Consider the following 27,555-nt stretch of genomic DNA (forward strand, 5'->3'; position numbering starts at 1 on the left):
AACACATCAGCTGGAGTTGAGCAGTTTTATTTGAACAAAAACCAGTGTCAATATTTTTAGTCAAGTCTACATTACACTAAATGCATGTACATTTATAAGAAGATAACCTAGCTGTAAAGAAGGTGCAGGATAATATGTACAATCATAGTTTAGTTTAAAAAATTCACATTTTACATCGATTTACTTGATAGTCCTAGGCTTTCATGGTACATAAATGGTAACCAAAAAAGGTAACAAAAAACCCAAACCCTAGTCACAAGGAAATTCAGCTGGAGGACTGCATAATGCACTCAATTTTTCAAAAACTGTTTCACAGAATTCTTATTCATCCTAAATCAAATTTTGGATATAATTTTTGAACTATTATAATTAACATGTTCAATGGGTATTTTGATGTAAACGTTTTTGTTTATATCAAAATGGCAATGGTGCCATTTTCTTCAATAAAAATCTGCATTTTATGTCGTGGTCTGGTCTTCCACTTTTACAAATTAGAATAATTACACAGGATGCTTCTCAATACATGGCAAAAATTATGAAACAGCAAGGAGGATATGTTCAAAAGACACTTTGAAGCTTTTCAGTCCACCTTCACAACACTGTAAATCTTACTTACAAACCAGAAGCAGGCAAAAAATCCAATAGTCCCTGAAAAAGAAAGTAATAATGGTTAGTTTATCTTCCAGTTTGCCCTGAGAGAGAAATCTAACATGTACTTCCCAGCAGGACAGAATATAACACTGTAATCCAGCTAACTACGCAGAAAAACAACACTTCTTAAATTTAACAACACACATTCAATCCTGAAACCTAGGTTACTATTTAGATCAAGATGACTTTTTGGGTCGAGGCCACTTTATGTATGTTTAAGCCACCAACGACTGTGTTGACACCGCTATGATCAGGGACACAAGCACCAATTTAGAAACTGACTTTTATAAACACGCCAAGCCAGCCCCTGCCTAATTTTTTTAGGTCTAGAATATTTCACTGCCACCTATGAATTATGACACATAACTAGGCCTTGAAAAAATTCACCTGTCCCAGTTTTATATTCATCGTGCTCTATTTATACTTGAGAATAGAAATTTCTTCTTCTGTGTATCCTGTTACTTCCTTTTGGCAAAGGAATGCTACAGCAGCTGGAAGTGAGCAGCAAGTGAAAGCAGCAGTGACAAATCAAAACACTAAATGAGATTAATATATAACAATTTTCTATTTTTAAACTGATTAACAAATTTGTGGTTTTCACCAACAGTCACTATTATTGGGCAACTGCAAAGACACTGTCCATCACATTTACTTTTAAATTACTTTAAGAACTTCATATGCAAGGAGACAGAGTCCCAATTAATTTAGTCTTCAGCCTCTAAAGGAGGCAATGCACTACTCGTCATACTTTTACCTAGTTGTAAACTGCCACAGAGATGCTAACCCTTAACAGACAAAAAAAGGGAAGATCTCAATTGCACTGAGTTCTCTCTCAAAAACACCGCTACATGCCAGCCCTGGGACAGCCCTTCCCAGCTCCACTGCAGACACTCGCAAGACCATGCACTTAGCTCCCTCCAGTTTTATATTATCCTTTTCTGTCTGTACAGCTCACGTTTAACATCAGCTCCAATCTCTTTCACTACTGTGACTGACTTAACAACTAGAAGATTCTTTATGAAGCATTCAGGTTTTTTACATGAGTTACATTTCTGTCTTTCAGACCACATCTATACATTTCCCAAGCAAGCAACCTATCTTGGGATGCTCACATTCCTCATGCTACCATGTATATTTTCAGTTAAAGACTTTTTGACAGACTATTACTACACGCCACAGATTACCCTTTCCTTCGAAGTTTGCAGCTGTTGTTCTCTGAAACAGTAGGAGACAGCAGATTTAGGGCTGTTGATAGGAGATGAGACAGCAACCACACAAGGAATGTAATTCCTTTGTAGGCTTGACATCACTAAGTCTTTGCAGTTCATGGTCATATCCCACTCCTTCCTCCTGTGCCAGACATTCCAATACCAGCATTGTTACTCTAAACCTTACTCTCACAGTTTTGTTCTAATAATGGTTCTCAGTCTCTTCCTGGTTGTTTTTATAAAATAGCTGACTCCAAGCTTTTTATGGCTTTGAAAGCAGTTTCTTCCAAATGTTTAACAGATTAAATTCCTTAAAAATTTATCTGCTGTTCTAGAACAGAAGTGTACTATCATAACAAAAATGTACAACGATCCCAAGAATGACAGCTACCGTAGTTTTCTGAGCATGCCACAACTTAAAATGGGAACACACTCTAAATCCACATATTTTCCTCCGATCCTTATTAGTCTGAATCTTTATAATAAATTGGTTTTCTATAAAACATTGCCTCAGTCATAACAGAACTTGAAGACTTCACACTGTGAACAAGCATTTTATCTATAAACAGATTTTCACAAGTTTCAGTAACATTGATTTTCAACTCCCCCTCCTAAAAAAGTCTGTTTAGCAGATAAAAGACCAAGAACACCCTGCTCATTTTTCAAACTTTATCAAAAATTTTGCCAATGTACTGGAAGCAGAATAAGACACTTTTTAAGTAGTAATGTTTGTCAGATACCAGATTTGAATAATAAATTCAGGAGAGGAAGGCAACACTCATCACCAAGACACAGACTTGGGTAATCAGAACCTTCTCTGGTGAACAGAGATTCCTTCTGTTGCTACCTCTGCATCAATAATTGGGGTTAACCAGCACTGTAATTTCTTCTTCCCTCCCATGAACAAATACATCTTACAAACACCATACGTGTATAGCTCTAAGGATTAGAAATATCAAAAACAGAACATCAAACTAAAGACTCAATCAAAGGTACCTCTCCTAAAGAGCCACTTGATGCTCTAGGATCAGAATGGTTTAAAGGTACTGGCAACAAACTAGGTTGAAAACTGGTTTTCAACTAGGTTAGAAATCCAACTGCAGAATTAGGAGTGCAAATGAATCACACCCAATCAACTAGGTGATTTTAGTGCCTTTTTTTTTCTTTTTTTTTTTTTTTTTAATAACATGGGCCAATTAGACTAGAAGCTTCTAAAGGCTCAGGTCAGCAGAGTTGTGTTGACATTGCAACCAGTATTACCCAACAGAAATTAATATAAGGTAAGAAAACATTATTTATAAGGTTCTCCTGAACAGTAGCTTTACCTACATGATTGCTTATGTTAGTGCAAAAACAAAAAAACCCACAATTTTTGCCTCTATTTTTAAGAACATGAACCACAGCACAGCACCTGGTTCCACTGAAATTCAGTGTGTTTTCCCCCTCAGCCCTTGGGATGCTTGTGATTGCACGAACACTGTTAGGCCCAAAAAAGGTAAAGCAGTAAAAATGTTTCTGATTTCCTACATAGCAATAAATATCCCAGTCAAAGGGATCTGCAAATGAGTAGCAACCAGGGAAAAAAAAAATCTCTGAACTAGTGTGGCCTATTTAAAAAGTCTAGCCAGAATATCTTCCACATTTTCTGTGTTTTAACCCATTTCACAAATTTGTCACTCATTCCAGATTTGAGCACTTCATACTAGATCTTTAGACTGGTGCTGACAAGCATCACAGGTTTTCAGATTCTCCTTTTAACTACTTTGACTAAAGCCTGTCTTAGCTGCACACTCTGTTTCCTGCATCTGTAACTCTAGCCAGTAGAATTGCTATTATTAGAGGCACTAGTTAAAATCCAACCTTGCCATATCACATTGCATGGCTTGAAATGCATTTTCTTGAAAAGCATAGGTAGCACTTCAATCTTGACAATTTTTCTAAGCTCATCTTGCACCAAAATGAAAATCAGCATTAAAATGAGCCTCTCATTAGAACAGGAGAAGTATTTAGGTAAGGTTTAGATAAGACCATACCAGGATGTTGCTTTTATTTTTCTCTTTCAAAGCACATTCAAACTGAAACCCAAGTTTTGAGGCACTATCAACAAGAAGCACACCTCTGCAGCTCAGGCTTTTCTGAAGACACTGATGAACACAACATGACAGAGAACAGATACCTAAAGGCGTTTTTGGAAAAGCTGTTAAAAAAAATTCTAACACTAAGTACTTAAACCACAACAAAAAAGACCCAAACAAAGCAGCAAACAAACTAAAACCACAAATAAGTAAAATATCCCACTAGTTGCAAGAGTTGAGCCCATTACTTTTATTTTCTGATTAGTCTAAACTCCTTCACATTTTAAGGTTTGTAACATCTTTCACATGCACATCTCTATCAAATGACCCAGCACCAAGCCTAACACCAATTCCTCCAATGAGCCTTTATAATCTGTTTGTTTGGTTTAATCCAATATAACAAGTGAGTTAGCTAGTTAGTGTTTACTTTACCCAATCCTAACCTTCACCAACTTAAACTGCATGAAGAAAATACTTGAATGGTCTGCACTGGAGAACTCATTATTGTGGGACAGATCCTTATTTTTCCCATAAGCAGATGACCTGCATATTTTAAGATTCTACCTTTTAAAATAATCCCTACTATCCTAGGAAAGTGATGCCATTCCAGTATACAGCAGCTCACTGCATGTCACTGACCATTCTAGGGAGGTACAGGTAAGGGATCTTTTGCAGGAGCCATTTAAAACTCACAAATCCAGATATGAAGATGACTCAAGACACTTCTTTAGCCAAGAAGCATGTCCTAAAATCCCTTTATATGTAGTGGGGAGACACTGACACCTTCACTGGTTTTTGATGATATTCTGCTGAATAGTCTGGTCCGCAATATATATACTACCACTTTCTGATACACAGAAACAAGAGGCTATACACAAAGCCAGCATCTAACTGAGTAACGGATAGTTCTTAGTAAAGCAGGTTAAATTCAAAATTAAAAACAAGGATTATTGCAAAGAATAATGTCAAAATACATTAAGCAATCTCTTCTCCTCTACTCATCTCCTCTAGCTTTATTGTTTAATGAAGAAAAAAGAATTCAAAGCACGAGCAGATTGTAAGAAAGCAAATAGAAAAGCACTCTGCACTTGGCTGATACTTCTCATGTACCTTAAAAGCTCTCTGTATCATACTGGTTTCAATCACCGCACAGTGGTGGGTGCTTCAGAATCTCAGATTCTAAACACAATCTACCCAGAAGATCAAAACTCAATTTTGAAAATGGCATTAACTCACAAGTGAAAATGATGTTCAAAAATAGAGGTCACTGTAAAGAAACATGCTTTGACTACGTTCAGGATTTTTTTGCCTCCACAAATAAAATACATGTAATAATGTAGCTACCCCCATCCAACCACACTTGTTATTTCTTCAAAGATTAGCTGCACTTTGTACATTAAAATCAAATTGTCTGGTTTGTGTGTGCACACCATCAGATTTCACTAGTCAGATTATATTACTGTCAGTCTTGGTATACAAGCATTCAGTTCCTATTTACTTATTCATTATGATCCCTTTTGAAATGTCCTGGGTAACGCAATGCGCTGCTGCGGAGGAGGCATTAACACCACCCCTTGTACTTCTGTCAGAGTTGCTGAGACCTAGTAGGCAAGAATAGAGAAAATGAAAGTACCTAGCACTAACTTAAGTGGAACTGATCAAGGCCCCATTTTTGGAAGGCTATTAATGCAAGCCATGTGTAACATTACATTAGCAAACTCCACCTCCAGACTGTGAAGGACTGAACCCTTATTTTCTAAAATAACGCCTGTTAAGGAATATTTTATAAAACAAAGTAAAGTTAGGTGCCTACTGTTTTTTTTAAGGGTGAGCTGCGCCATTTGTCTAGAACAGCTCACACTTCAGGCCCAAAATCTATCACCTAACTAAACATGGAAAAGAAAGTTATCACAGTATTTTACATTAGCAAGGATTTATTCCGCACTCCGTGCATCTGTTGTACCCATTAGCCTTCTAGTGACTAGCTGTTCTATTAAATGTAAAAAAAAAAAAGGAGGGCCATATAGTAGATTTCCTCTTGAGCTACAAAAACAGCATAGGGAGCACCGCTGCGGGTTTTTTTCGAAAGAAAAAGACAACGCTGCAGAAATAATTGCAGCACAGTTTATTATTGTACTTCAGGGGCCTCAATGGCCTTCATATCAAGAACTCCAGGATGAGCATATCTGATGCTTTGAATACTATTTTGGCAGCTGCCATGACAATTTCAATTATTTAATGTATGAAAGGGACATTTTAAATTCTACCAATTTGCATATTATGAGTGATATTGAAATTGGCAGGATAGCAACTAACCTATGCTAAAACTCAGACACATATTAACATATTGCTTTAGCAAAAAAGTAATTAAAACATTTTAGACTATCATTTTTGGGGTTTCTAAAAGACAGATAGACATCATAGAGGACATCTGAAGCTTGTCTGTTTCACCACAATTTAAGCATTTAAGCAGAGGTTTAACTGGCAATACGCACACTTCCAAGTTTGCCTTCTAATAATTAAAAACCAGAAAAATTAAATCCTCCTTGTTTTATTCCCCTGCTTCTTTTTAGAACTTTTATTGTCCGTCTTCGAAGAGACACATTTCTAAAGAACAAAAACGAGCAGTAAGTGACAGCTACTCTTAATATAATTTCTACAGCATAACTGCTTTCTTCAAACACAGACAGGAATTTTCTTCAGATTTTTATGAAAAGTGTTTTTTTTCCCTTGTGTCAACCAGTACTAAGAAAATTAAATACATAAGGATGAAAGAGGTCTTTCTCGCTGTTACACTGACAAACTTGAAATCTGACGTTAAGACTTACCTTCAATGCCTATTTCAGCCACTCTTTTTCAACTGCATTTAACTAAAAGATGCATTTCACAAAGTGAACACAAAGTAATCACAGCAGCTTTCAACAAACAACCAGAAGAAGTTAAAAAGTAACAATATAAACTACCATGCCATCAGCAGAGAAATCCTCTATTACAAATCTTTGCAGTGACTGTCATGGCTGTTTTTATCAACAGCCCATCATATGTGAACACACATTTTCTCTAGTTCTGTCATTGCAGTATTTCACGAAGCCAAGCAGTGACACCTAAAAAGACCTGACTTCATGTGTTAAACCTACATATACAACAGCAGCAGTATGATGAACACCAAGATAAAACACTCGGCTATTTTTCAAGGCCAGTACCCTTCAAAGAGCTTCTTATTTCACTAACACATGGTGTATTTGGCACAGATTTCTCATCAAATCAGCCTCAAAATTATTGTTTCAGTCAAGTGCCTATGAACATTAAAATAATCCTCTGGAACATACTATGTTTGAATGAGTCACATCAGAAAAGTTGGACAACTAACACTGGAGAGCCATATTTCAAATCAGTTCCTCCAGTTAAGGTACATTTCCATCATTATGAAGTGGTTTAACGAGCAAGTAAGACAACTCTAACAGTACTAAAACTCTATCTTGTCAACATTCACTTCTTCCCCAGCACCAGCCTCCTTCACTTGCTGGTAGTGAAAGCTGAAAATATCTTGTATTCCCCATATGCAGAATGAAATTAACTACAGAACTTGTAAAACCAATTATGAAATCCAGAATCAAGTTAATACTGGATATTGATAAAATGGACAACATACTTGATATTACATAAAATTATAATACTCGATAAAATGAACAAAAATGAAAGTAACACAGCCTAAAGAATCATAAATTGTATTTAATATTTCATGTAATCTAAATTTCACCTAATGTTTCTCATTTCAAAACCAGAGCCCTCTATATTAATTTTAGTTTAAACATTGTACTTACCTGTGAAAAGGAAAAAAATCAAGACCATGATCATTGTGTAACCAAAGTATAAAATGGTGCTGGCAGTTCCTGTTATCTGGAGTTTGGAGAAAAAGTAATGGACTGCATAGATAAAGAGATAAACTGCTGTAAAGCTGCTGGTCAAGAATGACCTCCACCACCAGTGATAGTCCTGAAAGAAACAATAAACCGCTTGCTAAGAATCATCATGTAAGAAATGGAATACAGATAAAATGCTGAAAAATTAACATTGTCTTATGAACACATTTAATTCTGTAAAATTTAGCTCAGAAAAATTCCAACATGGCATGTATATATTTTCTTTTTTCAAAGTCAGCCGTATTGCTTCCACTACAAAGATGAAACTACTTTAAGATCAAAGCTGTTTGGTTTTGCTTATCTGTTGCCAGCAGATGATTTTGAAGCAAAAGGCACATTTCAGAAGAGTGGCTAAGACAGGCATGCCAAGGCTGAAAATGCAATCAGTTCATAGTGTCCAGCACTTCACAGTGTATGTGAATACCTCACCTATGTTTCTAATATCTTCCAGCGACAAGTCATATCTATATCAGAACTGCAACTTTTACCTCTGCACACAGGTGGAAGTAGCACAGCAAAACTGTAGCCTCTGAACATGTAATTAGAAGAATTATAAAAACTAGGAACAGGAATCCAAACATATAATACATCTGATGAGACCTAAAATTAAACACAAATGAAAACACGAGTCTCATTTTTGGTTGAAGTTCTGAGTTAATTCACAGTGTCACATTACCAGATTCTGAGTCAACTTTTGAGTGAAGGTGACAACTACTGCACTACAGGATTTAACAGAGGGAATATCAGTTGCATATTCCCTCTATGCTTCCTTTTCATAGGATAAAGAATGAGAAAATTTAAGAATTTGCTAACTTCAACTACGAATGTCCACAATATACCTGTTAGTCAGCTGATTATATTTTTCAGCACAGTTACATTACACGTTTTGAGGACTGATAAAAAAAGTCAATTTATTGTATTTGCATTTAAAAACTGCTTTAAAAAACTGTTCTGTAAGATCTCTCAATCTATACAGATTACACCAAAAAAACCTGGCACCTTCAGTATAATACTTCCCCTTGAACGACAATGCATTAGACATTTCACGTTTACAATGTGAAAGTAATGAAAGATCGCACTGGTTTAATTATTCACGCACTGCTTGATTAGGTTGTACAAGATTTAGGAGTGGAGTGGATTGTTGATGGGGAGTGGAGTCTTTGTTTTGCAGAACATGGAATCCCAAGATTGAAACTGCTAGATCATATTAGTTTCATAAATCATAATATAGTTACACAATGGATTAGGCTCTACCTAACCACAACAGCATGCAACCACATCTGTGCTGTACAGAGCCAGATGTAAAAGATAAAACAAGGCAATAGGACTCTCATATAATACTTTGAAGTTCTCCTTAAGAAGAATTAGTTTTGTAAATTCTAAGCACAGAAATAAATATAAAGAGTCCTGAAATTCCATAAAAATCTGCAAAATTATAAAAAACTTTCAAAATTAGTTTACTCTTCATATTATACGCTTTGGGATGTTTAAACTCACCGTGTGTATTATCAAACCTGTATAACTAGAGGGGAAAAAAAGTGATACTCACCAAATGCTATTCAGAATGAAAAAAAGTTGAATAAAAATACAGCCAAACGGCAAGATACCACCCATGATGATACCAGGCAATGGCTTTGTGAAAAATGACTGCTCTGGGATTTGGCGAGGAATCTGGTTTGTACGCACCGGATGTTCAATAGGCTGCAGAAAAAAATAATAGAAATAAAAGATGAATTATTACATCATAAAGATGATTACTTTTCCCTAGTATTAGCATATAAAGATTTGATAAACATAACTATATTTTTATTCTTAAGCCATCACAAGTTATCAAACAAAAAAACCTACAAACTTGATATTCATCACTAGGAAAAAGCACATGTGCTTTAGACACTCCAGCTATGGGCCAGTAATCAAAGCAGAACGCAAAGAAAATAAATCTGTTCAGTCCTTAACTAAAACCAAAACAAAATTTAAAAAATCCAATAACATCGCCTTTTTCTTAGCTATCTGGCATTACTTCAAACTAGTGAAGTACAAAACCGAAGCCTCTCTGAAGCACTACTTCAAAACTCGGCAATACTACCAGCAATACTACTACTATTGCTGAAGCACAAAAAGCAAGAACTCCAAGAACATAATTAAAATCTGATTCTAGTGAACAGACTGAAAAAAACAGTTTGGTATGACATTATAAATACACACTGTTTCAATATCAAGACAGTAAAATGTCGTTTTACAATCATGGGATCATAGATGTTCCAATCCAACCAGATCCTGTCTAGAACTCTTGCTTCAATGGCTCAGTTACAGAGGACAGGTGTACTTCAAATCTGTATTCAAAGGGCCCTACCTTCTCTTTGAAGCCAAAATAGGCACCAACAAAGGTTAGTGGGACTGAAATTCCAAACCACATGGCAAGGATAGCAACTAAAGTGCCAAAAGGGATGGCAGCTGAGGAGCCTTTCACCCACAGAATGAGATTCATAATGAAGAAATCAGCAAAGACAATCCTGAAAAATAAGATCAGAAAATACATTAAAATATTCAAGAAAGAATGAATATCACTTAGTATTACAAAATGTAAATTAGTTAAAATAAATGTAGCTTCTTTCAATTTTCCAATTTCCCAACAGTCCTAGTTTCTTTCACCACTGGTGCAGGTAAAGTAAAAATGCCTGCACCAACCAATGCTTGTAATGTAGGTACCCATGGTAAAGCCACTATTTAAATAAAGACTCTGTACATAACACCAAAAAGTAACGGAAACAAGTCACTGGAAAAAATCTAAAAAATAATGGAAAAAATACAGAATAAATGCAAAAAACCCTTATCTGGACCTTGTTTCCTATTAAAACCATAAATATTTTCTTTATGTCCCTTATATATAGTAAAGTCCTTCTGAATTAATACAGTGATAGCAAAATCTCCTATTTAGGAAGCCCCATGGACTCTCACAACATGAACTCTAATGTGCTGCTGCAGTTTGTGTCACAATGGGAAGGACAGATTAAAAAGGGCTCTGCTCTACAACAGAAATATTTGTATAAGCATGGAGTTACACATACTAAATAGCCTGTGCTTCTGGAGAATTTAAATAAAGACTTGAAATAAATTTGTCTTCAGACCTGCTTTTCCCTCCCCCCTTAAACACATCTGCCTCATTTTCTAAACATCTCGGACAAAAACTTGAAACAACTCAGAGATGAGAATCAAGGTGCTGCTGAATCAAGGTGAGATGAAGATTTCAAATATCCCATTCTGAAAACAAAGCAGAATATTCATTCTGCAAAGGAACTCCATATCAAAAAAAGCTTGTGCTAATTGCCATTATTTCTGGATTCAAATATACACCACAGAAAATTCAGCCTCAGAAAGGGTCCTGTAAAGTGCACCACTGCCTGGGTTTTGCTAAAAAAGTGTTCCTGAGACAGAATTTAAGCTGCCTTGAAGTGAACAGGCACCCTGTATTTAATTTAAAAAGGAAGAAGGAAGGTTTAGAGCAATAGACAGGCTCATTTTTTTCCTAGGAGAGGCCTGACACTTGCCAAAACTGCTTGGGGGAGAAGACTTGTTCAATAAGCACACCCAAGCGACCCCTGGTGTAAGCATCTTGTTGAACAAAAAATAAAAATCAAATCCATTTTAGAAGTCTTTCTAATCTTTATCCTCTACCCAGGTTCATAACACAGACCTCACTTACCCCCTCCACAATTATAAAAAATACTTCAAATATGAACTCCCATCAGTCTACTGAGATTAAAAAGGCCTTGGGCTGTTTATGGTATTATGCAAATTCACTGAACTAGCACAGTGTAATCAGGGCATCTGTTCATATTCTGTCAGCCTCAGTCATTTCACTTCCTCTGTGAAACTCAATTTCTTTGGGAGTTTAACTGACTAGCACAGGATTCTTTCCATCGATATATATTTTCTTCTCTCTCTTGATAACATCTAAATGACAACAGGGAAACTGAAGCACATTCTGTTAAGAAGTAAGATTTCTCACGGAAATACTAGACTTGGTTGTTATTGAGTACATTACCTTTAATTTGATGAAATCCTGCTTTACTCGAAGCCATGTTTTATTCATTCTGAGGTTTTTTGGGGGAAGAAATACCTTAAGAAACTTATAATCTTTTCTTCCACTTTTGCCAAAAATATTTGCCAAGGGATGACTTCATGTACTCAAAGTTGCAACCAAGAAACATGGAAGACTTGCAGAAGAAATGAATTTCTGCTCCCTCTCCCCCCACTAATTCTCAAAAAAGGTCATAAGAGCTATGAGAAAACAAAAGGCTAAAGTGCTATTGTCCTTCCCATGCAGGATGGTACTGCCCACACTGTAGAGTACGATACACACTACAGCCACATCCCTAACTGGACACCACCTATATTCATGTAACATTATAGATACATATTATAATATTGGCTTTTTGCAAATATTAAAATGGATTCTATATGTGTGCTGCTAAAGTAACTTTGCTATAAAGATATCGTTTTTATTTCTTTTGTTAATTAAGCTTAGACATAGTAGTGAAATAGCTGATATAAGTATGCTTGTGTTAAAATGCCTGCTTGGATGGGATAACATCCTGTGAACACACGATGAGGACACCTGCTACAGACATGCCAACTATCAGCACTCACCATCTGAAGAAAGCATGGACCAAGGCCCAAAAGTGATAAAGAGAAGGAGCCAAAACCACCGCCAAGAAACACACATGCTCTAAAAAAAGGAGGACCCAAGGAGGGGCCATGTAAAATAGTTCCTGGAACATGCAAACTAGTTTGGGGAAAAGTTTACTATGCATAATTGTTTATGAATATGTAACAAGCTGATGCTACTGAAATGGTATATAAAGGATGTTTTCCAAAATACCAAGTGTGCTCTTGGCTGAGTGTCAAGACACACCCAGCCATAACATCTTTGCTTTATTGTCTTTGTCTCCTAGTGTCATCTATTAAACTTTCTAAATTTTTAAGGAGAGTGAACTGTGTTTTTCACATGTAAGAAAATTATAACCAGAATTACCTGGTACTGCATTACCAAACTGGAATTACCCCAGCACTGTGCCAAATGTTCTGGTGCAGTGATTCCCAAAGGCTGTGACACAACCTTGCAAGAGAATTGCCCTATTCCTCCTACCCCCGCACCTGACAACAAAACAAGAAGCTGTGTTCTAGCTGTACCAGCTCCTCAGAATTCACTTTTCTTTATAGTCACAGATAGGCAATGCACAAAAGGAACAGCAGCTTGGGAGTACCATAAACAAAATCATACAGGGAAGCATCATAACAATTGGCTTTTCCTCACCTCCTCCCCACTTCTGATTCACTTATACTTAAGAATAAAAGAAAGAATGAGGGGAAACAATACTAACCCAGGGCAGAGCAGAGCTGTAAGCAAGACATTGGTCTTCCACTTCTCACCCCTGAATGCTGAGGAGAAAAAGTAAAAAAATTTCAAGGTCAAGACTTTTTCCAACTGCTTTGCAGAATGGCAGCAAGAAGCAGATACACTGTCTGAGACACCAGCTCCAATTGGAAGTATATATTCAGCCCAGCAATTCTGAATTTAATACTTTGTCTCACATTAAATAAATGCATGTACTTACTCTTGTACATTCTAGCAGACACATAACCAGCTGGAGTTCCCAGTAAGACCCACAATACAACTGCACAGGTCATCAGAGCACCACGGTTGGCAGGAGAAAGGAAACCAAGGCAAGCTAGGACTAAAGAAACAAAAAGATTTAGTTATTTGGGGACACATGTCAAAATATCCCTGTAACAGATCACTGTGAAGGTTTATCCCTTTCACTACCACCTATTTAAATGAAGGCTGAGTGCCTAAGCTCTTGTACAACGTCATCACATGAACATACCCTAATGGCACGGTTTCATTCAAAAGCATTATTTTTACCTCATCTCTTAAGTAGAAAACTTCTCCTAGCCAAAACGCTGAAAAATAAAATGCTACCATCCATCAAAAGCATTTTCTCTTGCCACGAATTTCTTTCTATACTACCAAACTGATAGTGCAGGAAACTATCATTGCTAAGCAAGATACAGAGTTGAGATCAACACTGATAGACAAGACTATCAAGAAAATTCTAGTAATCTTACAGTATCATGCAATAAATAGAAAAAAACAGCTCCCCTATGAAAGACCAAAATCTGAGTTAAACCTGGAGAACAAAATTTGAAAGATTCTTCTTTTGTACTGAGTATCATTCTACTTTCCAATTCCACTGTATAGTAAAAAAAGGAATGCTCATAAACTTTACAGATAACCAATAATAAAATACCATCTTGTGACAGGTTACAAAAATCACATACATATACAGCTATTTATGGTAGGCTATCATTATCTCAACATTGTGTCAGTACTATTTCACTGGCGTGCACTCTTGCTCATATTTCTGTATTGCTGCAACCTCATGGCAAACATATTGGACAGAAAGGGTTCCCAGAACAAAGAAACTTGTAAGAAGGAAGTTTGATTTCTGAATTCATAAAGAATCAGCATTAGCCCAAATATCACAAAGTTTTCAATGACAAGCTTACAACAGTCTTACTAAAGCAAATTACTGTTATGAAATTGCCTTAATATTTTACACTACTAAAGGAAGAACTTTATTTCTAAAAGAAGGCTTTTATATAATAATATTGCATCTTTCTGATTACTATTACACTACATACACATCACCTTACTGAAGTTACTTACATAAAGTAATAAACGTCATAATGAAAATTTGGGTTCCTTGGCCCAAAAAGACAGACAGTAACATTCCCTTCCTGGGAGGTCTAAACACATCTCCATGAACAAGCTTCCAGCCAAATTCCTCTTGGGCATCTTCCTGTATAAAATCAACAATGTCTTTAGCAGCAATACATAATGCAGTAGCGAATTAACACAAACAAAATGCAAAATACATATTTAAATTTTGATTAGCTTCCAGTTAAGACCCAAAGCCAGACTAATTGCATCTGATTCATCACTCATTGATTTTATAACCCCCTAATGGTTCAGTGAAAAAGGCAAGATTTATCAAGAAAATTCTCATCTCCTAAAGCAAGGAAAAGCAAATGTAATTAGTCAAACCATAGAACATCATTCTAAATTTAAACTAAAACAAAGCAGTCAGTTTAAACTTCAATCTAGTTCATGCATTTATTTTTTTCTGTTTTGATTTCAAAGTACATTGGTCTCAGTGACAATAATGGAAAAGAATGAAAGTGTCTCTGTACTCCAGAAGGAATTTTGCACCCTGGAATCATGAGGGACAAGTACAAACACTCTGGCCCACTGCCAGAGGTGAATGGATGAAAGGATGGAACAGGGAGGGGAAGCCTCAGTCCAGTGGCTCTAAGGAACCACTGCTCAAGAACAAAACTTTTCAATAAAGTCACTCAAAACAGACACCTCCCCTAACAAAAAACAGCCAAGCAACAAAACTAACACACAGAACCACACACAATCAATCCCACAAGAAGACCCTCTACTCTTCATAAAGTTAAAAGCTACAGGTTCCATTCAGCGTAATACTGAGTTCAGTTCAAAGGTCTGCCTATCAGTAGAATTAAAGCTTGCCAAAATACAGGGTAAGAAAGAAAGCAGACCACACTAGTAAATGACACAGAGCGCCTTAAATTGCAACAGATGTAACTTTTCTTTTTCTGGAAGACTGTCTTTGATTTCCCCACACTGATACCGCTGCTTGCTAAAAATGACTCTCAGAAGGCTGATATATGAATACAAAAATTGAAAACTATTAAACACAAGATAACACTGATTAAAATACAAAACCACACCCCATACCTGATAGAAAATGATACCAGATATCCAGGTATAATTCCAACACATCAGTGTTCTTCCAACAAAGAAAGATTTGTTCAGCCAAAGAAGCATAAATACAAAACTTCCTGTAAGTCTGAACTTGAACTAATTGTGATAATAGCGAGTAAACTGTTGAGGTAAGACAGAAGAAAGGCTTTTCCCAGGTAGTTGTAAGTAAGGAATTAAAGAGTTGCAAAGGTTACCACATGAAGCAAATCTGTTTCCAAAATGGTAAACACTAAGCAGAACTAAATGCTTAGTACTTCACTTCCCAACAGAATACAGAAAACATTTAGAGATTTGAAATGATTCGTACAGAATCTTTGTCAACAACTCATCTGGGAAATGCACTCAAAAGACACCTTCTGGTTCTAATGTGAACTTTAAAACAAAAAGCTCCATGGTAATTATCTTCATTTAAGAAATAAAGGGAAACCAAGTCTGGCAGATTGAGACCATTGATTTATCCTTTATAAGCCTATGCACCACAGTTTGTCTCAAAGCTTTGTTTTTAATTAAGTTATTTTATTACTGGTCAATTAGCTGTGAGTCAGAGTATTTTTCAGAATTCTGTTCAAAAAATTCAGCAGTATTTCTTACTGCTAACCTTACAACATAATGATAAGAACTATACAACTAAACCAAGTAGTAAGCTATATTTTAGAGTTTCAAAAAATATTAGAGCAAAATTACTCTAAACTTTTCAAAGGTGCAGTAACCCTCATATCCTCATCTTACCCATTAATTTAGCTTAGTGTTCAAAACATTCTAACAAAGATTTAAGCCCCCTACATTCAAACAGTCACTATCAAAGAGATTTTAGGGAAAAAAAAAAAAAAAAAAAAAAGAACACTTTACCTCTCACTGGTGAAAACATACTGACATGAGTTCTCTTCAGTTCAGGAATCCTCTCTTAGTCATAAGACCCTAAAAGTAATCTAATGATTTCTGAACACTTCTTTAGTGAATGTCTCACTAAATCCACATCACACTAAAAGCCAGCTAGCATCAGCTGAAACATTAAATGCACATTCTAAGACCACAGTCACTGGCTGGTGCATTGACCTCTTTTGAAGTACAATCACCAGCATCCCCTACATGTGAGATACTACTTTGCTTCCCTGCATCTTCTTCAGCCGACATCCTCTTTTGCACAATTATTTCACACCTTTTTAAATAAGCTCCTTGAGCTGCTACAGAGCTGTAAGTCTCTCACACCTGGCAAGAAAATAAAAAACTGTGGCTTTCTGAAAGTCACACCTATCCCTGATGTTACTCAAAAAAACCTAATCAAGCTTCTACAAGTCTTGCTCTTTATCACATTAAGAATGATCAACTAATAAAGACAACACAGTATAAAATATTGAACACAATTTAATTGAGAGATCAAATAGAAGCCTCACAAAAACTATCAGTTAAAAGATGTGAGAAAAATCATTCCACTTTAAATCACTGTCTGGATTTACATTAACAAAAGATATTCAATATTAAAACCACAAAGAAGATCAGGAGTTTTTACACACAGAATTCACAGTCAATATGAAATATTTTTGTGCATTTTGAAGTATTTCCTTAACTAGATGGAGAGCAACGAAAGTGAAAATTCAAACCTCTGTTGCATCTGACATTACTTCTCATCTTTGAGTTGCAGATACCACTTTTACCAATGAGAGAAAGGCTGAGTAAAAATTACTCTCCGTCTACTGGTCAAGTCTTTCCAACTCACAATCAGTTATATTCTCTTCCACTATAGAAACCTGCAGCTTTCCCATTTTAAGGAGTATATATCTCAAAACAGCTCACAATAGGTTCAGTCAGATGGCAATTCAAACAAACAAGACTCAGTTTAACACAGCGATTACCATGGGAATTGTATTTACAAATAAAATAAAATATCATTTACACACATACCAAGTAGCTCTAACACAGATAGAGGTCAGAAGTTGTATTGCACATGAACTGCAATATTATGATCTCCTAACTAAATAAAGTGATTCTACCACAGCTTCCAGCCACAGGTAACATCAATTTGAATAAGCCTATATTAATCAGAATATCTCCAATAATTTTTAACCCCCAGAGATATTAGCATATATCAAACTCATAATAGTTATACATCTCTCTAGACTGTACTCAAAACTAAGAGACAGACATCACTACAGACAGAAAAATGTGCTCATGTAAAAGCAGTAAATTTTACTCACAGAAGAGTCGATCTGGTTGTATCTTGCAATATCTTTATGAAGAGTCCTCAGAATGATCATAGCCACCATGCCAGATAAGAACAGAACAATTACGAGGGAATTCATTATACTGCAGATAAAGAAAACGTCAAACTTTGGTTCCAGTTATTCAGGTTTCAGGAGATGTACCAGTTCATACTACGTGTACAGTTCAGATCTGAGGAAAGCCTCAGATATTCAGACCTTTCAGTATTTTCCCATCCAGAGAAGATAAAGGTACCTAACTTAAAAGTCTGTGACTTCTTAGGAGACAAGTGAGGAAAACAGTATTTCATGATACCTTGCTAATTCTGAACACAGTTACATATAGCTTTTCTTTATTTTCCTCCTTATACAGCTAAGAAGTAATTTCCCTGGTGAAACAGCTACCGTTCTTAAAGCAGACTGTCAAGTAGGTTTTATATCTATCAACCAATGAAACTGATTTTGTGCCATTTAATATTTTGTAGAGAACAATTTATTTGGATTAGCCTTTTCAAGATTACATTGCAAAACATTAACACTTCAACACAAATTATATACTTACTTAGTATAATTCCCATGCTATGGAGGGAAATAAAATAAGCAAGAGCTTTTCACATACATCTTTTACTCATAAAAAAAGACCTTTTTACTGTAAGCAGCTGCTGAGTACAAAACATGCATTACATATAAGTACCTCTCACTTGGCCATCAAAGCCAGACAGTAACAGAAAGAACACTGCAGAGCTGCAATGACTCAAAACTTCTCCAGAATAGAGATGATAAAGTAAAAAATGAAAGCTGTTTTCCTTTTGGATACTGTTAATGTATTCATTTCACAAAATGCAGTAACACAATTGCTCCCAAGAGATGAAAACTTAATTCATGTATGAAAACAAAAAGTTTTCTTGACTAAAAACCTACAGACATTGTTCTATCTCCCTAGAAGTACAACTAAGAAATCTTTGTGCTCCCCTGCAAGGTTACTTAGTGAATAAATGCAAATCTTACCTAAACCACTGGATGTTTGTATGCGGCATGGACTCCAAAATGTAGTCCCACCTGGAAGCCCACTTAATATTATTCTTTTCCTATAAGGAAATGAAATAGTAATTAATAAAAGCAAGCACAAGTTTGTTGGAGTCTCCAAGAGGAAATAAGCATACCAGATCTCTTCCCAAACCTTCCAGTCAGCATTCACTTCTAAGCTTGGTATGAACCCTGGATGTAAGACCTCTTCTCTTGCATTAAGTCATCTCTAGAGACCTAAAAGAGTATATTTTCATTGAAATCTCCTATTCATATCTTCTACCTTTAAATTAAGCTTCACTAAGCCTCATCTTTCCATGATTTGGGATGGAGCTGCCTGCAGATCCCAGCTGCTGAAAAACAATTATGCCATCACTACAAGATTTTCCCAGCATAGCACACTGATCTTGAAATTTCAACTTTGTCAAACATACTCCAGAGAAAAATTCCAGGGGAAACTACAAATATGTTTTTCTAATCACTTTTAATGGATTTAGCACAGGCTTCTTTGCTCTCTGCCATAGTGTTGGCTGATACAGACTAATTTCCACTCTGATTCCTGGCACACAACTTTCATTTCCTGATATTCCTGTGATGGACCTTCATGTCTACAACTGAGGACACTTTTTGACCCACGAGCCTTGTCCTCCCCATTTATTTATTTTTATTTGTTCTCTTTGGATGTACACGTATGTTGTCCTGCTACCAAATTCTATCCCCTGATTGGCATGAAGTTCTGCTGAATTTCTTCATTTACTCACAAGGTGCTAAGTTTGTACAGCTAAGTACCAAACTGCTCCCATACTTACATTTTTGTACACTTGTGTACTAAACATTAGAGCCATGATGACGTATACTTTTCACACAGTGTTAAATACCTTGTCCATGTCAATTAATTAAAGCAGACACCGTAACTTTCTCATCCGAAGTCAACTGCCATATTAAAAAAGACCCTAAAACAGTTATATATTTATGCTTTATGTAGTCAGGCATACTTAAACTGATGCTTTCCTATTTAAAAACACCTCTCACTGATAAACACTCCACTTTCAAGTTATTTTGAAACTACTAATAAAAAGTAAAACACATGAGTTATTATTTCAAACCAAGGCTTATGGATGACAGAGAGAATAAGCAGTTTTGAAGTGCCACCTGCTGGAAGTATCCAAACCCACTGGATGTGAGCCTTATCTGCTCCACATCAGGGAGAAAGAGTGTGGGTATCCAAACACCTCACACATTGCATGAGTAACCAGACAAGTTCACACTGAAGTTGTGAATCACAATTTACCTCAAGATTTAAACACAATGTTAATGAAAGAAGGCTCATTCATGTAGGAAAATCACAGCTGAAAGAGGATTGGGTGTCTCAAGGGAAAAGTAATAGGCTACTGAGCCTTGCACCTTAAGGTCACTGGTTCAAATCAAATTCAATTTGGCAGGATGAAAGTTGTTGCCATATCATGGTCGCTTCACTGTCTGTACAAAACAAGCCTGTGGTCTCAAGCCAAACCTTTTAAGACTGGTGTTTTATATCAGAAAAACAACCACGCTTTCAGTACAGACCGGAACAGAGGTACCAAGTATAGTCACATCCACAGGAAGCTCACTTTCCATGCTGGGGTAAAGACCCATTTGCCAGAAAGCAACTTCCTCCTAACTCATTACAGGCTGAATAAAGCATTAGTGTATTAGTAAACATTAGAGTATTAATTGTAAAAATTAAATTATCACCTACTCAAGAAAAAGCCAGTGAACAAGATAAAAAACACACAAAATGAGACAAACCCTGCAACTTCATGAGATAAAACTTTACAGTCAACATTTAACAAAGAAAATGTCCCCAAATAGAAACTGTTCTTTAACATAAGACTCTCAGAAGCCTGACTGAAATCTGAAAGCAGAGTTTACCTCAAGGAAGACAACTCTTCCAGTTATTCAATCTGCTAATTTTCTATTAGTAATAAAACATAGAGGAGAAAAAAGGCCTTCATTTATATTTTCATAATGTCACTTAAGTTACAGGAACAAAAAACCTGTTAAGATTTTCAGAAAAATACTTCTCAAGACCATCCTTACAGAATTTACATGGCTGTAATCCACTTACGGCTATTAGAATGTTATCCAATTGCTCTGATTTCTTTCTTGTGTGGAATTACGTATTCATGTAACAGATTTAATACTTACTTCAAACGTCACAGAGTAGGTGTAAACCAAATTCAGTTTATTGGTGAATTCTCCAGGAATCTCCATAGGTGGGCCCTCACAGCTTAAGTTGTTCTCATCTGTATGCTTATAGCTAACGGGGAAAAGAAGTTAAATAAAATTTTTAAAAACTAAAATTTTCTTTAAAGAAATTTAGCATTGTGCTCCAACCACAAATACTCCCCCTCCGGAGAGCTTCAAGGCTGAAGCAAAGCACCTCGTCAAAGAATTACAAAATTAAGGTTATGTGCAACCTAACTGCCCCCTCGTGGTCTGCACTGCCAGGGAAAAGGGAAATTCTCATTTTTCAGCCATTCAGGATGCTACTGATAAAGCATTTATGAAAAAATGAATAAGATTCTATCAATCTTCCTGGCACTCACGGAAGGAATAAACTTGCATAGCAAGTATAATTTACTAAAAAAACACTCTACCTTGGCAAGTATCATCAAGTCATGTTGTACCAAGCATGTCTGCATGACTTCAGAAACTGTAGTAGTGTAATTTATTAACTTACTTAACCTCTATAGAAAAGTTTAGCTATATAAAAAAAATGACCTACTCTGAAATTTTGTAACTGGGCTGCAATTTTCAAATATAGATAAATATGAACTGTGTATAAACAGATTGACCAGAGGCCAAAGTAGTTGCTCCAGTGTTCTTCTGACCTCTGAGCTGTTGCACCTCCACTCTGGTCAACACAAAAACTAAGCAGCTACTCTTCGAGAAAATCAGTTAGTCTTCTTAGGAAATTAGTTGTTGTCATCTGCAGTTCTGAATAGCAGCGTTAACATGATATTTCAACTATACCTCTGTATACAAACTTACACAGGAAAAAGTACACCTGTACATTCAACCAAAATACATTTGGGAGACAGGTAACAGATCTGACATGGGAAATGTTACTCATTGAAAGCATGTTTCTCAGCGTATCTGAAAACATGCACACCCAGATACAAATCAACCAAAACTTGAAAAAGACTCTGTTGTTTGGGTGAGGTTCTAAAAGTCTGCATAAACAGTTTTTCAATCACAAGGGACCTCAGGAAACACTTTAAAAGCAAAGGTAAATGATATTTACAGTTGTGGAACTGTCCTTGTAAACAGCTCCAGACATAAACCAGCACACTGAAAGCTTTCCCAGAAGTCAGAATAACAAGTTCCTCAGAATTTATTAACTCCAATAACATCTCTAAGGAACTGCTCTCTCTGGAACTGCTGCTAGGACTCCAGAGTACCCGAACCTGATGCTTTAATGCACAATTACCTTTGTGGTCTCAGTCTTGCCATCACCAGTCTTGCACCAGGCCAGTTTTCATCCTTCCCGCTGTGGTACATGATTGTAATGTCAACATGGTTGAAGAGGTAGAAAGTGTTCTTCTTGTTAAACTCTGACTACAAAACATGATCAGGAGACTGAGCAACTTCTCCAACAGGAGAGGGCGCAAGAAGTCAACAACTTTATCATGAGACTGGTGTTGTATGAAGGAGCAACAAAGGCAAACACTTCAACATTAATATACCTGTATAAAAGATCACTTTCAACAGTCTGGGGAGCCTGAGGAGTAACTGAGTTGGAAGATCACTGCAGACAGAGTAAACTGAAAGTGCATGATAAATGCAACACTTCAAAGAAGCATCAGACCTGCTGCATACAAATGAACTGACTGCACTGCACACAAGCAGCAGGTCAAGTGGTAGAGCAGTCATGGAAAGCTCTCTTCTCACCAAGAGGAGTGCTGTCCCTCACCCAGGAGGGATAAAACTATCACTATTATCTGTAATTGTACTAGTTCACAATGGGACTCCCAGGATGACTGACACATTTCCAACTGTCAACATAATTTTCTCTGTCACAGCTGTGTTTGTAATCCTTCAGCCACCTGGGAAAACCCTGACACATTTAACTTGTAAACTGTGCTAGACATGACTTTTGCAACTGGAACACAAAGCTCATTTCTAGGACTTCACTAGAAAGCCCCTATCTGATACTGATAAAAGAACATCTTGCACATGAACATGACCTAGACAAAAAATGAAGAGGTACTAGAATGGATACACATGAAATTTCAGAATAAAACCTCAAATTTTTTAAGGCTTTTAAACACCCACACCATTCTTTTATAGCTTCATAAAACATATATTAGTCAAAGATCTGTAAGAACACTTTATTTGGAAAACTGTATCAGTGAGTCACTGCACACACTAGCAGCACTCAGCTCTGTCAGTGCCCACAGTCTGAACATTAAGCATGTTTACAAACACATCTGTTCTTTCTCAGGAAAAGAAAGCTTGAAAGTAAAACCACAAATGAAATCACCCTATACTAACAAAGAAAGTTCCACCACTTACATTTATAACACAAGCATCTTTAACTCTACCATCTGGAGTAACAAAACATCCTATTGGAAATCCTGGATTACAGTATTTTTGTCCATCTTCCACATCATAACACCACGTTACAGGCATGTTATCGATAATCCTAGACAGAAATCATCAAAGAACACATCCTCAGAAAGGGGTGCACCTCACTTCACAGTGACATTTCACATTCATGTAACGCACACACTTTTCAGTAGTGCCTATGAGATGCACAATAGAGAGACAAATATCACACAAAAGGAAGAAAGCAACCACTAAAACATAGGTAACAAATGTCCAAAAGCAGAAAATAAACCCAACCTTAAGCATATGTCTTGGCTTACCAGTGATGCTGATAATTCAATTGCATTCCTTTCTTCAAAAAAGCCAGTTTGCTTTTATCAGCACTGTTTCCTGGGTCATATGATCTTGTACAAACCTTCTTGCAAGTTTCCTGCTTTTTAAAAGTGAACTGTTAAAAAAAGCACACAAAAAAAAAGTCACTTCAATTTTGCTTGAAAGATCTTTCAGCATTTTGGGTTTCTTTCAGGTAAAGTAGGGAGGGGTTTTTTTAGCTACTTTAGCTCCTGTAAGTTTCTAAAGAATAAACCCTGAGGACTGAAAATTGAAAATTAGTAGAAAAGGTATTGCTTTTTAATTTACCAGTTTGTTTTATTTTGATAATTTCATCATGGGCTAAAACAGACTTTCACTACACCATTCTTGAATGTTTCATGTTAACTTTAGCTGGTTATCCCCATGATAACCAAGTAAGATAAGGCTGCCAAAAGCACAAGCCAAAAGCTTCAAGCACAGACAACACCTAACACACTCACACTCAAATTTGCATCTCCAACTTCTAACCCGGTTAGTATTTACCTGTTAGTGAGCTTAAAGCATGACTGAAAATTGGAATATTATCAAGGCCCAAATGCTAACCAGGAACAGCACTTCCTAATTACTGTTGTGTACAGCCATTTCAAACAGCTGTTATAACACTTCATCCAATCAATATGTATCCAGTCCAAATGACCTATCATGCTACATATTTAAAAGCTTCTTGTGACCACTAGTGATAAGACTTAAAATTACATTAGCTCAGACAATCAAGGAGATTTCTAAGAGCAGTTCATATAAGGGAGAGGGCATCACCCACTTAACAGACTAATGAAAAGATGTGATCAGGTCCCTTAAGACTGAGCAGCAGCAGACTCAGAAACTGCTGCCTCTTTTTCTCACACCATACAGCTCTCAAACACCAAGAGCCACTGTTTGACCACAGTTCCTCTGCTGCTAATGACTGTTCCAAGTTGATGGCACAGCTTTTTAGATATGCTACATTTGGTCATTGCTAATGCAGGGCATGATACAGAAAAATACCACATACCCAATATGTGGTATTCCACAAAATATTTCCATACATTTATTTTACAGAAGGTTCCAAGTGATATGCATCAACACTGAAAAATTTGGTTTCCAACAGCGGAGGATAAGTATGTACAAGCAGAGAAAAGCTCCAAGAGAGCCATAACCTAGTTTCCCATTCCGGAAGTTGCCCAATACTACAACCAAGTATATGAAACAGATCCTGAACTGTCACTTTATAGTCTCCAATGTTACATTTAATAAATCAATTCTTTCACATCATCTAGCACACCTTACATCCAGCTATTAAATAACTACCTAAGATATAGTTTCTGGATTTCTCTACCACAGAGCAACAGGCAAGAAGGGCGATCACTAGCTCAGTTTCCTAACTGTAATTAACCAACCTAAGATGCCTTTGAGTTGGGAGGAGTTTTATTGGATTTTATTACATGAACTCCATAGTGGTTATATTAAAAAATATTAACAAAAATAATCACCCAGTCATCAAATCTTCAGCTCTGTCTATGGATTACAGCCATCAGAACAATGGCTATCAAATTTTAACAGGATCAACTTCAAGGGATTAAATAACCTTATACGGCGACGATGCTATTCTCTCTCCAAACAGCACTTGTCCAAGATTTTCTGATGGTCTTTTCTCTTCCTTATCTTGACAGAAGTCAAAACTGGAAAAAAGTAGCAAAGGTTCCCTTTTAATTGACACATAACTGTAAATACCAGCCTAAAACAAATTCTTAAATTATGTCCTTAGTAGTTTTTGTTATTTTTTTAACAGTTTAGCTACTGGTAGTTAAAAATCTGAGACCCTTTGCAAAGAAAGCTATTATCTATTTTAATATCAATTTCAACCGATACATATTTCAGCATATCTTTAACAAAATGCACAATGATTAGTTCACCCACCCTTTTCAAATGACAATTTAAACAAACAATAGAATGCTTCATTTTGTGGGAAAAAAAGGCACTGTGCTACAGACTTTTCATTTCTCCTGCAAAAAGTTTCTGAAAAACTACACTCCTTACTTAAAGGAATATTTACAAATAGCATTTAACATGAAACACATTTCAAAGAAGGAAAGTGATTTTAGTCTTACAGTGCCACACTGCCAAACAGCATTCAACAATTCTTTTCAGCTACATACAGCCCGAAACTGCTGAATACGGGAGAATATAACCATTCTGGCTTTTCATTAAACACAGGTAGCAGCACATTATGTTAAAAAACCCCAACATAACAACAAACAAACCCATACTTATCTTTGGTACATAAGTACTTTTCCTCAATCCGTGCTCCTAAATTCCCTGTCTTCCATAAAGTTTAATGGAAATAGAGACAGGGGATTTCTTAGCTAGTCTTTGGTCTCACTTCTACTGCTGCACTGCCCAGGGAAAGAACTAAAATACCTGCAAGTTTTCTTTTCTGTGCCCAACAGCAAAACTGCAAATCATATTATCATTGCTTTGTAGGCCTATAAATATCTGCAAAAGCAGGTAGAAGTTTTCATATAAAAGAATCAAAATTAAACAAAACCAAAACCAACAAACCAAGAATTAGCTACAGAGCTTTGGCAAAAAAAAAAAAAAAAAAAAGGGAAGTTAACTATGACTGGTCTCTGAGTTTCTTTCAATTATCTGGGAAAAAAAAAAAACCAAACTCAAAGCATCTTATGTCCTAGATTTGCCTAGCAGAAAGAACTCTCAAATACGTCAAACAATCAATACTAAATCTCGTACTCAGCTCAAAAAAATGCATCCATAAGAAACCCTGCAGCCTTTTTTTTAACAATAACTTAGGATGGTCAGGTGGCACAGGTATGGCCTTCATCCTTCCCACCCTCTTGTATTTCATTCCTGTCACTGAGCACCGGATTCACTCTTCTATCCCTACAGCCAAAATACTGATACCCTTACAGTAACAAAAAAGCGTCTTTCCAAACACTTCTGGAAAACTACTGGGATGTACTTACGCATCATATTCGTACGGCAGAACTGATTCAACAGAGTCCAGCCGGTTCACGAAGAGCTCAATTAGTGACTGAAACAGGAAAGGAGGAGAAAAGGCATGAAAATACGGACTTTCAGAAACAAAACGTGTGGCCGGTATGAAACGCGAGACTAACTAGCAAATGCTGCGACCCCATGGCGGAGTTACCCTTGGCTGTTGACAGGCCCCGGCCACGCCAGGAACAAGGAGCTAAGGGTCCTCCCCTTTACAGCGCTGGCTGTAAAGTTCAGCGGGAAAAGGGAATACGGGCTGGGGGTGCGTGTCTTCCCGGAGCAGAGGCTGCCGCCCGCGGGAGGACACCTATGAGCAGCGGGATTGGGAATACCCCGCGGAGTCCCCTCGCCGCGGGAGTCCCGCGTGGGGCAGAGCGAGGGGACGGCCCACGTCGGGCCCGCCCGTGCGGGCTCTCACCTTGCAGCTCTCGGTCTGCTCGCTCTCCTCACAGAAGCTGACAGGCGCCAACCCGGGCAGGTAGAAGGCGGCGCTGAGAGGCGCCACCAGCAAGAGTGCGACAACCAGCAGCCTCATCTTGCAGCCTGGACGGGCAAAGGCACCATGAGGCGCAGCTGCAGCCCCGACCGCCCCGGGCAGCGCCTTGCGGAGGCGGCCCCAGCACCGTCGGAGGCGGGGGCAGCCGCGTCACGGCCGGGTCGGGGCCACAG

At 37.0% G+C, this 27,555-nt stretch overlaps 1 protein-coding gene across 1 annotated transcript; it reads right to left on the reverse strand.

The window, feature by feature from the left end:
* Positions 1–18: 18 nt before the first annotated feature.
* Positions 19–27,501, reverse strand: LOC311157865 (transmembrane 9 superfamily member 2-like). The gene is made up of 17 exons (XM_084212882.1): positions 27,305–27,501; positions 26,856–26,923; positions 25,460–25,553; positions 23,844–23,971; positions 23,491–23,620; positions 22,406–22,533; positions 21,121–21,232; positions 18,916–18,995; positions 17,905–18,013; positions 14,588–14,720; positions 13,476–13,595; positions 13,242–13,299; positions 10,211–10,370; positions 9,407–9,558; positions 8,346–8,457; positions 7,759–7,930; positions 19–648 (listed from the first exon to the last, which is right to left on the reverse strand). The coding sequence occupies exons 1-17, from the start codon at positions 27,419–27,421 to the stop codon at positions 581–583; spliced, it is 1,941 nt and encodes a 646-aa protein (XP_084069008.1). The 5' UTR covers positions 27,422–27,501; the 3' UTR covers positions 19–580.
* Between the last annotated feature and the right edge of the window lie 54 nt (positions 27,502–27,555).

Source organism: Fringilla coelebs (assembly GCF_963513975.1).
Source record: "Fringilla coelebs genome assembly, chromosome: 11".
Lineage (NCBI taxonomy): Eukaryota > Metazoa > Chordata > Aves > Passeriformes > Fringillidae > Fringilla > Fringilla coelebs.

What these genes read in the sequence shown, in the direction of transcription:
- LOC311157865 (XM_084212882.1), bottom strand. Translation starts at nt 27,421, where the DNA reads ATGAGGCTGCTGGTTGTCGCACTCTTGCTGGTGGCGCCTCTCAGCGCC. An exon ending in CTGCCGTACGAATATGATGC is followed by an intron (nt 25,554 to 26,855) that starts GTAAGTACATCC and finishes ACTTTTTTCCAG; the next exon opens with TTTTGACTTCTGTCAAGATA. An exon ending in ATTTTGGCTTCAAAGAGAAG is followed by an intron (nt 9,559 to 10,210) that starts GTAGGGCCCTTT and finishes TTTTTTCTGCAG; the next exon opens with CCTATTGAACATCCGGTGCG.